Genomic DNA, 12632 nt, shown 5'->3' with positions numbered 1-12632 from the left:
TGTGAAAGATTCATAATCAATCCTTGCATATGAACACTCTTTTACAGTAGCTGAAGTTGTTATGGGAAGGATAGACAGAACCCAAGAGCACTCTTTTCACCACCATCATAAAGACTCGAGGGGTGTCACCATCGTCGGTCAAATTCGGATGAAGATCCAGTAAGTAGTGTCAACCACCAAGCATGACTAAGAGGAGTCTAGTTGATTTTCTATTGCGAGTGGGTTCCAAACAATGTTGAGAAAACCAGCCATTCTGGAGAACACTCATCTTCTCTGGTTGTAGCTTTTGTTTGATCTAAAGACCAACTGACAGTCATGACATTGTCAGTGCCTCGACACCAAGCCTGAAAATTTCCATAATGTGACACCAGGAATCAACACAAACGATTCAAAATTGCGCATTTACTATAAGACGGAATCAGACGCACTGAAAATGATGTGAAAAGAATGAATTCATTCTATTTTTATTGCATTGAATGCCCATGAATGGAACGATATATCAACAGAGCACATTATTGTAACAACAGCACTAATCGTATCCCTCAACAGAGCACATTATTGTAACAACAGCACTAAGTATCATCTCCGTCAACGAATCTCCTCCTCTCCCACACTAAAAATTGGATTAACTTTGCAGCCTAAATAATCCTGCCTTCATAATTGAAGGAGAAGCCTCGTTCTACTCAACTTGTCAGCCACCAAAATATTCTCAGGATATAAACGTTCTGCAACACTAATTTCCAACAGTGGCAGCACTGGCTTCTTGAGCTTCAATAAATTATCAGAAATGCCAATTGACTGGCCTGTGGACATTTTTACAACGGGAATTTGTTCTGCTACTCTGATCTACCTGATGCTGATAGATGTGTTGAATGCCAACATTTCCTTTTGACATAAACAATCGGGTAAAGGGTTCACATAAAACGCTTCTTCTGACCGAAACCTATCCGTGCCCTTGGTTCCAGAAATGGGGCCTTTTCTCTTCCTTGGGGAGCCTTGCCTGTGAAACCAACAAAAAAGAAGCAATGAACAATCTTAGTAACAATGGTCACCATGTGGTTCGCCATATTATTAAGTACCAGAGAAAGGACATGTTTGGTTGTGTTTTCGCTTAATGCTTTTTTAATTTCATTTTTCAATATACACAAAAAAATTGTTTGATAAACTGTTTTCAAATAATGTTTTTGGGAGAATTTTCCTAAAACAATCCACTTAAAGAAAGAATCAAAAAAGTTAATTTCAAGAAACTATTTTTGCACAAAAATGAAAACGATATGAAAATGATGGGAATTTTTGAACTTTTCATTATTTTGTTTCCAAGAACACGAAAAATGAAAGGAAAAAAAAAGCAGCCCCAAATAACTGATTCCTCCAACCCTTTCAGCTAAAGTCCATCACTAGTAGAAATTTATTATCCTTCTCCCCAACTATCAACAATGGGAGTGCACAAGAAAAGATAACAGGCCTATATTTATAAGCAGAATAAACATCATTGCGAGAGCCTCAACTATGTTACATGGACTCTAGTACAAGTGTTGGGCGTCCAACCTCAAATTTAAGGATAAGTGGACTTGACAAAAAAAAAAAAAGTCATATTTTTATATTTTCAAATTAGTATGCAATTTTTAGTGTTATATGTAACATACAATGTCAAAAAAGGATATTTTACTCATTTTATAGCAATTATAAACAATACATATATCTAATGATAGTGTTAAATATAAATTATTTAAGAGACATCCGATGTGAAGTATCAGACAAGTCCCACACCCTTATCTATGTGCTAGATGTCCGACATGGGTATTTAATTGAAGAGTCCATATAACATAGACCCCAACAGTATTTACAAAAAAAATAATAATACAACAGACCCCAACAATGGGAGTCTAGTACAAAAATTTTCCAATAAAATAAATCACCATAACCAGAGATTTTGTAGGAGGTCCATGTTCTACAAAATAAAACCTTACAATAGAATAACAAGTTACTTGGACCAAAATAATTTTCTTGAGGAAAACAATCAGGGACATTACACCTAGAAGAACCATTTGTAATTGTCATTGATTTATGTGACAAAGAACAATAAATGCATAAAATTATCATATTTGTACAAAAGGGCTGTGGTTAAGGGATCTTTACATTCACATACCGTCTTCTGTGGATTTCGATAATGCGAGTGGAAAGTTTTTTTCCTTCTCTCATTGTTCCCTGGTATATTTTGTCAAAAAGTTGGACAAGGGCTTTCCTGAAGATCAAGAAAAATAAAGAGAAATACTTCAAGAATTGTTGAGAGAATGAATAGTACATTTAAGTTACTGAAACCTGGATGGGCTCTGAAAGATCAATTGTCTTGCCTGTCGGGAGAAATGGTCTTCCTATGTCCCAAGAAACGACGATGACCCTCAACTGCCCTTGCCATGTTTCCAGAGTATGAAGGAATAAATATATCACTCTCAACTGACACAATGTAGTCCAGAGCAGCCATTTGAGATGAGTGATTGACAAAAGGCTCTAGCTCCTCTGGTGATGCCAGTTTTTCCTGTAAAATCAACAATAAATATAAATTTCTCTATGCTAGCTACCAAACAACATCTAGAACTTTAGATTTTATTAGATAAGCCCTCACTTCATCTCTTCAAATCTTAAAAAATCGAAACCTAGTGCATGATGCTCCTGCTAAACCAGGGTCAAACGTGCAAAGGGAGAGAGAATAAAGAACTGCTGGTACTTAAAGATAAAGCCTAGCTTTTAACTTCAAACTGCACAGGTTCATTTCAAGTACTGAGTGCCCAAAAGTTGAATGTATTGTCATTTTATTAATTGGGATCTTGTCATTGACTCTTATTCTATGTGCCATTCAGACATTTGAGCTTGTTGTCTTTTATGCTTTCTGTATTTAGGGGCACTTTGTATTGTTTATGACCAATGATGTATCCATTAAAGTGAAAATTTGATTTGCAGAATTTATACCTCCAAATTACTCTGTTCAACCCACACTTGAAATCAAAACTCAAAGAAATGAGAAGAAAAACTAAAGATACGTTTCAGTCATTGTTTTACAGAATTTCTAATGGCTGACTATGCATACTTTAGCCTTATAAATCATGGTGAAGGCTCTACCCCATATCAACATTCTTGTTATTTTCTCCGTTCTCACATTTTATCTGTCTGTTCGGTAAACTTTGTAGCAGCTCTCTTTTCTACTCCGTGAGAGCAATAAAGAATCTTATAAAGAGGTAAATACAGTACAGGTATAAGGAACACATAAATAATCTTCAAAATAGCTTAGAGTATCTCGATGTCTAAAATAAGTCAAATACTCTACAGTATCTATCAACCATTCCCCACAACTCTCCATAATATGCCTCAGTGATCATTCAAACTTGTCACAGTAAACCAATAAAAATATTAAAGACCAAAATGACAGATTATGCACGAAATAGACGAGATGTAATCATTTGTGTGACGGTTGGAAGAATGTTACTTTATGCAGGTTGTCTACATTTCCAAATCCTCCTACTGCCTTCATGCTTCAGTAAAAAGTTCAAATACCCAAAACAAACAAATAATACAATGGGGGAAAAAAAGATTTGTTTGTTCCGATTTTATACAAGCGAATGACAAGCATGTTTGCCATCATGGGATCATGCTTTCTGAGAACAAACTTCACATATTGATTTTTGTCATTTCTTCCGCGTTCTGATTTTCAACTCTATTTTATTTTTTGGAAGGTTAAAAAAAGAAAGGGGCATTATCGCTAGCTTTCACTGCCGCCAGTTTCATGCAAAATGAAGGTTCTTGGTCTGGAAATCCACTCTTTTCTTGGGCATGGGTTGATCACCAATGTGTATTTAGTGACAAAGCCAAGTAAAATCTTGACAATTACTTGTATGTAATATAGGAACCAAAAAAAAAAAAAAATCTTAAAAAATCTTTACTCAAGACAACACTTTCACTTTAAAATATGCAGTAGTCAGAAAGAACTGCAAACACAAATTTGAGCATATCATGGCTGAGTAAGGTAGTAATAATAATAATAAATAATAAAAAAAATAAAAAACCAAATAAATGATTAGCTGTTGAAAAAGAACTCCGATGGAGAAAGTTTCCAACACCAGTTTTCAGTTTTTGTGCTCAATTAGTAAGTGGCCCTCTTTTATAATGGGGTTTTACACCACACTGCCATTCATTTACAATGTTCAAGTCCAGATGATGATAAAAGGTAATCACTATGTTATAATATCAGTGAATTATCTCAAGTCTTTGTCACCTCCAAGGTGCATTCACTATTTCAAAATAATGGGAGCATCACATAGCAGTATCTGCAGTTGGGTGTATCCCCCCTGTAGGTGGCTCCCACTTGCTCAGCTGTTTCTCTGTCTGGTTACCAATCACAGACTTAATTCAAAATGGGTTGTGCATGGTGTCCTAAAATTCACCCTCAGTCAAACAAGATTCAACAGATTGACAGATCATCATAATACCTCTGTATTATAAGAATCAATCACAATCAGATCAAAATGCAATACAGGTAAACCAATATGATATATTTGAAATCTAGGTATATCTACAAACTACAATATATATAGTACCTTATGTGTTAGTAACAATGCCCTAGATTTTATCCAAAGGTTATCTCATAATATTCTAGATACTACGTGCATGTTCTTAAGCAACTTTTAAGACCTAGTAGTAGTTTCCAATCACAACCACCCTTGGAGATTAGCCCAGTGGCCAGAACCCATGTCCCTCATTAGGAGGTAACGGATTTGAATCCTTTCACCCTCTAATGCCAAAGAAACTTTCCAATTTAGCAAGGAATGAGAGAGATGCCAACTTCTTTCATCAGATGCCCTATCTCCGCTTGTGCACCCCTTACCGTTCTTGCTCAGTGTTTGCAACAGCCGCGAAGACAGTCCCAGAAGCGAAGCCTATCGCCACACACCAACCATCGAATACGAGATTGGGCCTCTAACAAAAACCGATATCAGATTCAATTATTTAGGATACAGAAGATTATTTTAACCTAGATCTAGCCTATAACAAAAACTGATATCAGATTCAATTATTTAGGATACAGAAGATTATTTTAACCTAGATCTAGCCTATAACAAAAACTGATATCAGATAATGCTAAATCCAGGTTGAAACCCAACCCATTAACACATTTGCTAACAGGGACAGCACACCCACTTAATCCTGTAATCTTTGAGAAAAAAAAAATGTACCAAGATATCCCTCAGCCTATGAGCCATTAATCTCAATTGCATTATAACCAGTTTGTATAACAACTTAAAGTTGGCATACGGTCTCATTGATGTCTAACATCATCCTTTGACCATACATGTTCTTAAGCAACTTCTAAGACCTAGCTTCCAATCACAATGAAAATATATCAATTTTCAAGAAACTAGAAATCAGATTCAATTCTTTAGGAGGCCACAGATTAGTTTTTGGAATACTAGATGTGACGTATAACCAGAACTGATATCAGATGATGCTAAATCAGGTTAAAACTCAACCTACTGACATGCTAGCTGAAAGGCATAGCAGTATAGCACACACCACCTTGTATGATTACAAACAACTCCCTTAAATCCTGAAATCTTTGAGAAACAATGTACCAACATATCCCTCAGCCTACGAGCCAATAATCTCAATTGCATTATTACCAGTATGTATCACAACTTAAGGTTGGCATATGGTCTCATTGCTAGTGCTAAATTATGATTACTTCCTCTAATTAGCATAGAAGTAGACAGCACAGACAGTGCACATGGCATTACTCGATTAGCATTGGTGATTGTCATTAAAGTGTAGCATTGCGATACTCATGTAACCCAATGAATTAAACTAGGATAGACGTACAAACTCAGAGATCGTTCTTATGTTCTATGAGCTACCACACACGGTCTATAACATTTTTTTTAAGTCATTCAATTAACATTACATAAATAGTTTTCACAATCCCTGTTTCTCATGAATTCAGACATGCACAAGGCCCTTCCACTCCAAGTGGAAAGGGTGCCTTTGGAGTTCAAGAGATTCTTATTAACAATAACAGCACAACCATCTACTTTTGGGTAGAGAAATACCTTCTTCATTAATAAGGGATAGCGCGATTGCAGATCAACCATATGAGAATCACCCCCATATATCTCTCCAGCAGCGATATATATGGGGGTGCTTGACAGGAATCCCATAGCAGTGAGGAATAATCCAACTTCCTTTGGAGTCAAGGGGCAATATCCTTTGGCTCTTTGTTCCGTGGCATCGATATCCTTTACTTTCCAATATGAAGTGTTCTCTCTACAAGTTCAAAATGAAAACATGACATATAAAGTCAATCCCAGGCAGCATATCCATTAAAGGCTGTTCAGTCAAATAAGTACACAACTCAGAAACGCAAGTATATGTAAAATTATAGAGACATTTCCCACCTGATTATCTTTAGTTCATCAGCTTCCTCAGGGGATAAATCATGTGTGCACCCACTAAAAGCAAGCATGTCCTTTTCATATCGTAAATGCAAAGCAATGTATGGACCATGAGACCTCATCCGATCCACCAACAACTACAAAAAGAAATGGTACTGCATTACCCAAACAGACATATATAGCCACTCCAAAAAGTCAAGATTAGTATTAGAGATGTTACTTTTCCCATTGCTTCAATTTGTGGTGAGAAACGGAGGGCTTCATAACAAGCTCGACAGCGCAGCTTCTGAATGTCTGGAGGCAGATTATTATTTGCCAGTCGAGAATCAGACTTAGCTGCTCGAATAACCTAAGGAAGATGAGAAAATTCAAATATTACATTTTTTTGATAGGTGAATATTGCATTTGAAATATTAAATTATATTCCCCTCCAAAAAAAATACTTTAGTCCATAAACCTGATAATCCATCCACAAGCTAGCAATCTCATCCTGGTAATAATCAATACCGGACCAGCTCCTAAAGTGCTTAACTACTCTAGTAGCATTTGCCAGTTCCTTAGGAAGCTTTTTAATGACTATTACATCATTAGCCAAGGAACTAATAAAATGATCCTCATCAAACACATCAGAAAATACGCTGCAGTTTGAACATGTAATGTTAACAACAGTATCAAGCATGCAAAAAATTTATACATAATTGCGAATTATGAATTTGAAAAATGATACCTAGTGTCATGCCAAAATGAGCGCTTATCAAGTTCTGGGATTACAAGTGTAGCATTTATAATACGGGCAACAGCAACCATGTCACATATCTGAAAGTTGAAAATAAGATAGTTCTTCAGCTCAATGTAATATAACTGTATCAACAACATTATGATAGTGATGAAATGTATGACACCTTGGCAGCTTTACTTCTGCATGGCTGTTGTGCCATACATTGCAAAATATTCCCAAAAAAAAAAAGAAAGAAAAAGAAAAAGAAAAAAGTACAATAGGTTACTTACAAATTGTTATACTAACATATAATCAACAATAAACAGGTAAAAGGAAGCAATTATAGAAGCAAGTAATTTCCGAAGGCTAGATTACAGTAGCAAAATAACAAATAAAAGGAGTGTGTTACAACTTACATGCATATTTTGACAACTAGGAACTGATTCAAAGAACATCAACTAGCCAATTTCATTAAATGTGGTAATTACCATAAATAGAACGGATGGGATCAATCTGCTTTTAAGTTTTTGGAATTGACCATTATAAATAGAGTAAGTACCTCATAGTAATAGAACCAAACTAATCAAAATTATGCAATTTTGGTTTGAGTTCAAATTTACATCCCTAAAGCTCCAGATGTTGCTAATTTGGCATACTCACAGACATGGAAGGTCTTTTAATGTGCCAAAAGAAGTCAATGATACAATTAGACATAGTATTGTTCACGTCAAAGAAGGATGCTCACTTCCTACGATCATTCATCTAATCTGGCTTGGAGGCACATTTCACTATTCGGAAAGGAAGAGACTTCTGTCCCCATAGCAATTCACAATCAGGGATCCATTCACATTTTATGTCATAAATGTGCGATAGGAAAGCATACTCAATTTCTTGCAACCTTCACCTCAAGTAAGTCAGCTATAAATGTTTATTTTAGTACATTGAATAAAAGTAAAATTAAAGTTGTAATAGGAAGAGCTGAAGACATAAGAATGTTTACCACTTGTTTGTAATTATTTTTCACAACTCCCACTGAACTGAAATTTCCCCTAAAATAAATAAATAAAACTGTAACTACTCTTTTGAATAAGAATTATGTGAAAGCATTTCCACAATACTCCTAAAATCTGGCAAGTATTGGCAAAAGCTTATTGACTGTCAAACCTTAAAATCTCATAACAGGTTATGGCTGGAGTGATTATACTATGTTAGGTTTACCACAGAAAGGGGGAAAAAATCCCTAATAACAGAAGCACTTATTATCAGGATGGGAGTAGCTTGACAAGAGGTAAGATTAAGCCCATCTCAGTATAGAATTAACATGAGAGAGATAGAGAGAGTACGGACCCCAGCTCGCATCTGATTTAGTCCGCCATTTGAATGAACAAGAAGGTAACCTTGAGACTCATCAGGAGCTGATGAACAACAATTTTATGAATGAACAAATAAATAATTAAATAAAAGTTATGAATGAGTTTCATAAGTGTAATCTTGAAGCAAAATCACAGCTCCCTTACATTTGTAGGTAGAACCTGGCTCAACACAGGGCACATAGTCTCGATTTGGTGGCGGCTTCCATAGCTTGTATACATTGAAAATTCCCCTTGCACCATCCAACTGTCAAGTCTAAAGGAGTGAAAACATGACTATTTTGGATGAATTTGCACATGTTTTATGTCATCATGTATAATAACAATGACAGCAAACCGCACAATATACCAGATTAAATTAAAACATCCTTCTTATTCATGAACACCGATTAAAAAAAAGACAGACCAGAAACTAAATAAATAAATTTCTTAAAATGGGTTTAAAATGAATACAAAATTAATGAAGTCAAAGGCAAGCTGATAGGAACATCTACTAAGAGAAGCAAAAAACCTTGCGAGCAGGGAGAGGAGCTCTTGACAAATGAGGCGGTGCTACTTCTAGCTTCCAGCTTCTCTCTCCTCCCAATTTTTGGTATCCAATTTCTTGTTGCTACAAAATTGAAACCCAGATCAGTAAACAATCTAATTTTATACCCCTAATTAATTGATGACAATTTAATAAGATATCATAATACTAAGAACAAAATTTCCAAATTATTTCCAAAAATGGCTACTTAAATGTACACACCCCATCTTAACAATAATCAAAAGAGGAACTTTGAAGCATTCAAATAACAGTACTTTATATATAGATTCAAAGAAGAAAATATCCGCAACCACAATTAGCCGTTATTTTTAGGGGGAAAAAACAATCTTCCTGTGAAATGTTAATATAATTATAAAATCCGAATAATAAAATCAGAAAAAGAAATTAAAAACTGAATCGAGTTTGACTATAAAAGCTTCAATTTTAAGTCATTAACACATACAATGATACGTATATTTGTATATACATCCAAATATCAGTAAAGCACAGCAAACCAAAGTTCGAAGATCATAGAAGTCCAGAATTCGCAAAACCCTAGAATCAGAGAGAGAGAGAGAGAGAGAGAGAGAGAGGAGACCATGGGGAGCTTGTAAGAGTCAGGAAGCTTGGAAAGGAACAGGCGTACGTGGGCATTGAGCAGGGCCAGTAGGCCTAATGAACCTATGGCGCACGTTAGCAACTTCCTCAGCAGCCCTAACGTCTTCCACCTCCGCCGCTTCATCTCTCTCTCTCTCTCTCTAAAACACACACACAAACTAATAATGTGAAAAACGATTACTCGACGCCATTTCTGCAACTCAATCTCTCTCTCTCTCTCTCTCTCTCTCTCAATGTTATTTTTATTCCATCCTTCCTGTTGTCTGTGAAATTATGGTTTCACAGAGGCAAAATGAGAGGCATTTATATTTGGGTTTGCACAACAAAGAGTAATAAATGAGAGGGTGATCCAGAGAGAGAAATATAGACCAATTGGGTTGGGTTGGGGCGAGAGATTTGGGAAGACAACAAAGAAAAAAAAAGTAATAATGAGTAATGTTAGAGAGCTATAATTTTAAATATTTTATTAAAAATTTTACTAAATATTTTATATGGGTGTGAAATTTATATGGGATCCATATTGTGTGAGTCCCACATTTATATGAGATTTTTGATAAAATTTTTGTTAAAATATTTAGGATCTCTAACATTACTCTAATCAAAGAGTTGTTCTATACAACTTGATCTTTGCAATCTATCCAATAAAAATCAATGGGCTGGCTTGAAAATCTTGGTATTTTAATTGATTTTTTTTACTTTTTAATTATTTTAATTTAGTTAAAAAAGTTATGTTTATAATGATAGTTGTCTTTTTTTTTTATTATTAATTTGATAATTATAAAAAAAATAAAATAATTATAATTTAGATGAGATATTTTATTTTATTAATTATTTTAATCTTTTTAATCTTTATTTATTATTTTAGTCTCCAACCTCCTCTCTAAACACCCCAATACAAAATTTTAATCTTGGGTTTTTTAAAGTATGCATTAACTCACTTTAGGAGGTGTTTGGAAAGTTGATTATTTTAGTAAGTTATTTTAATTTTTATCTATTTTAGTTGATTAAAATAATTGTACTTGAAAAGTAGATTAGATTTTTTTTTTTGTTTTGTAGTTAAATGTGATATTTGTGAGAGAAAAAAGTAAAATAATTATGAACTGTGACATTTTGTCTTATTAACTATTATAGCCTATTTTGTCTTTTAATGCCATTTTAGCCCAAAAAATCAAAAAAATTCTATTGCCAAGCACCCCATAACCCCACTATCATAGAAAATTAAATAGGTTATAAATGTTGTATTGTTAGAGAGCAAATTTATTTTGTTTGGATTTTTAGAATTCATTTTTCAGAAAAATAATTTTTTTTTACAATTTTTTTTTAATATTCTAAGTAATTTTTTAAATATTTAGATACATCTAACATAAATGTACTTAAAAAGTATAATATTTGTGAAAAAAATATTTAGCAAATTCACTAAATACCAAAAATATATTTTAAAAAAATACGAGAATTCAGTACATTTTTTGTATTTTTGTATATTTATTATTTTTAAAAAATATTTTACTTTTGAGATATATCTAAATAAGGTACATTAGGGATGACAATTTGAAACCGGCCCGACGAGGACCCGCTCCCCCAACCCCGATTAGAGTGATTTTTTTCCGAAAAATACTCCCGACGAGCCGGGGATGGTATTCAAAAATAAATCCCCGATGATTTTCAAGTCGGGGACGAGGACACGTTTTCTAGTCCCGATCTCGTCTCCAATCCCGGCCCGTTTTCCCCCGAAGTAAAATTACTATTATACCCTCTCTATCCTTCATTCATATATATACCCTCCTCTCTCTCTCTCTCTCTCTCTCTCTCTCTCTCTCTTCTCTTTACTCTCTCTCACTCTCGCATATCTCCTCCTCCTTCTTAGCGGTGCCACCACTACTGTCCATGACGCCGTCCAGCTTGTACTGCTGCTTCACTTTCACGTTTCTCCTCCACTGCTGCTTTACATTGCATCGTCGCTCTACCTTCTCCGTCGTCCATCGCCACCGATCTCCTCCGTCATTCGTTACAGTACCAAACCATCGTCTCCGTCGTCCTCTCTCTCTCTGTGACACACTCAGATACACATATCTAAGATCTGTTGTTGATGATTTTGTTGATCTGAGATCTGTTGATGTTGATGATGATCTGTGTTGATGTTGTTGCTTCTGTTTTTTTTTTTTTTGGTCGGGGAATTTCCGGGGTCAGGGAAACCTGATACCCGTTAAGAGACGAGGATAGGGACGATAATACGTTCCTCGTCGGGGATTGGGGCCAGGGACGAGAAAATTTTTGCCATCGGGGACGGGAAGTGTGATCCCGGCCCCGCCCTGGCCCGTTGCCATTCCTAAGGTACATCTAAAAAAGTGGAAAAAAAAATTGCCTAAATTTTTTAAAATATTCACTAAAAATAAAAAAATAAAAAAATGAAAAATGAAAAATGAAAAACTCAATTTTCAGAAAATTGAAATCAAACATAATTGCCTCTATTTTAATATTTTTATATACTTTTCATAATAGAATATTTTTTAACATTTTTTATTTATTTATAAAAGTGAATACCCTTTAATTTTAAATGAAACATTTCGTGGCTTTAAAAAAAAAATTGAATGCCCTTTATTTTTAAATTTTGAATGACATTTTCCTTACACCATATAGTTTAATTATAATTAAAAATAAAGTGTATTTGAAATTAAAAAAAATTCATAAAATGTCATTTAAAAATAAAGTTTCTTTGTTTGATATTATGGAATTTTTTTGTATTTGTTATAAATTTATTTTTCTTACACCATATAATTTAAGTGTGATTGAAATTTAAAAATAAAAAAATCACGAAATGCTATTTACAAAAACAAAATTTAATTTTATAATTAAAAAATATTTAAAAAAATTTCATTATGAAAAGTACATAAAAATAGAGGTAATTTAAAAAAATGGTAATTTGGTCTCTAACAATACAATATGACTAATGTTATATGTACTAT

The 12632-nt window shown here is 34.2% G+C and overlaps 1 protein-coding gene across 2 annotated transcripts; it reads right to left on the bottom strand.

Annotated features, from left to right (window-relative positions):
- Positions 1-434: 434 nt before the first annotated feature.
- Positions 435-10103, bottom strand: LOC114297782 (O-fucosyltransferase 7). 2 transcript variants are annotated; one of them, XM_028242258.2, is made up of 12 exons: positions 9650-10103; positions 9037-9135; positions 8673-8772; positions 8503-8570; positions 7165-7253; positions 6895-7075; positions 6658-6786; positions 6441-6574; positions 6096-6309; positions 2355-2539; positions 2150-2245; positions 435-1000 (listed from the first exon to the last, which is right to left on the bottom strand). In XM_028242258.2, the coding sequence occupies exons 1-12, from the start codon at positions 9791-9793 to the stop codon at positions 847-849; spliced, it is 1593 nt and encodes a 530-aa protein (XP_028098059.1). In that variant the 5' UTR covers positions 9794-10103; the 3' UTR covers positions 435-846. The 2 variants fall into 2 exon arrangements, 1 of the variants encoding a protein (XP_028098059.1); XR_014332680.1 differs by lacking the exons at positions 435-1000; positions 2150-2245; positions 2355-2539 and adding an exon at positions 4081-5026 and having other exon boundaries at positions 5095-6309; positions 9650-10099.
- Between the last annotated feature and the right edge of the window lie 2529 nt (positions 10104-12632).

The sequence above is a fragment of the Camellia sinensis genome, chromosome 6 (genome assembly GCF_055761805.1).
Source record: "Camellia sinensis isolate YWXY chromosome 6, ASM5576180v1, whole genome shotgun sequence".
Classification (NCBI taxonomy): Eukaryota; Viridiplantae; Streptophyta; class Magnoliopsida; order Ericales; family Theaceae; genus Camellia; species Camellia sinensis.
This window is presented reverse-complemented; position numbering and strand designations above follow the sequence as displayed.

Bases quoted from the DNA above. Each gene is read 5' to 3' on its own strand.
- LOC114297782 (XM_028242258.2), bottom strand. From the start codon at position 9,793: ATGAAGCGGCGGAGGTGGAAGACGTTAGGGCTGCTGAGGAAGTTGCTA. The intron at 8,571-8,672 runs GTAAGGGAGCTG...GTTGTTCATCAG, and splicing joins GCCAGGTTCTACCTACAAAT to CTCCTGATGAGTCTCAAGGT. The intron at 6,575-6,657 runs GTAACATCTCTA...TTCTTTTTGTAG, and splicing joins AAATTGAAGCAATGGGAAAA to TTGTTGGTGGATCGGATGAG.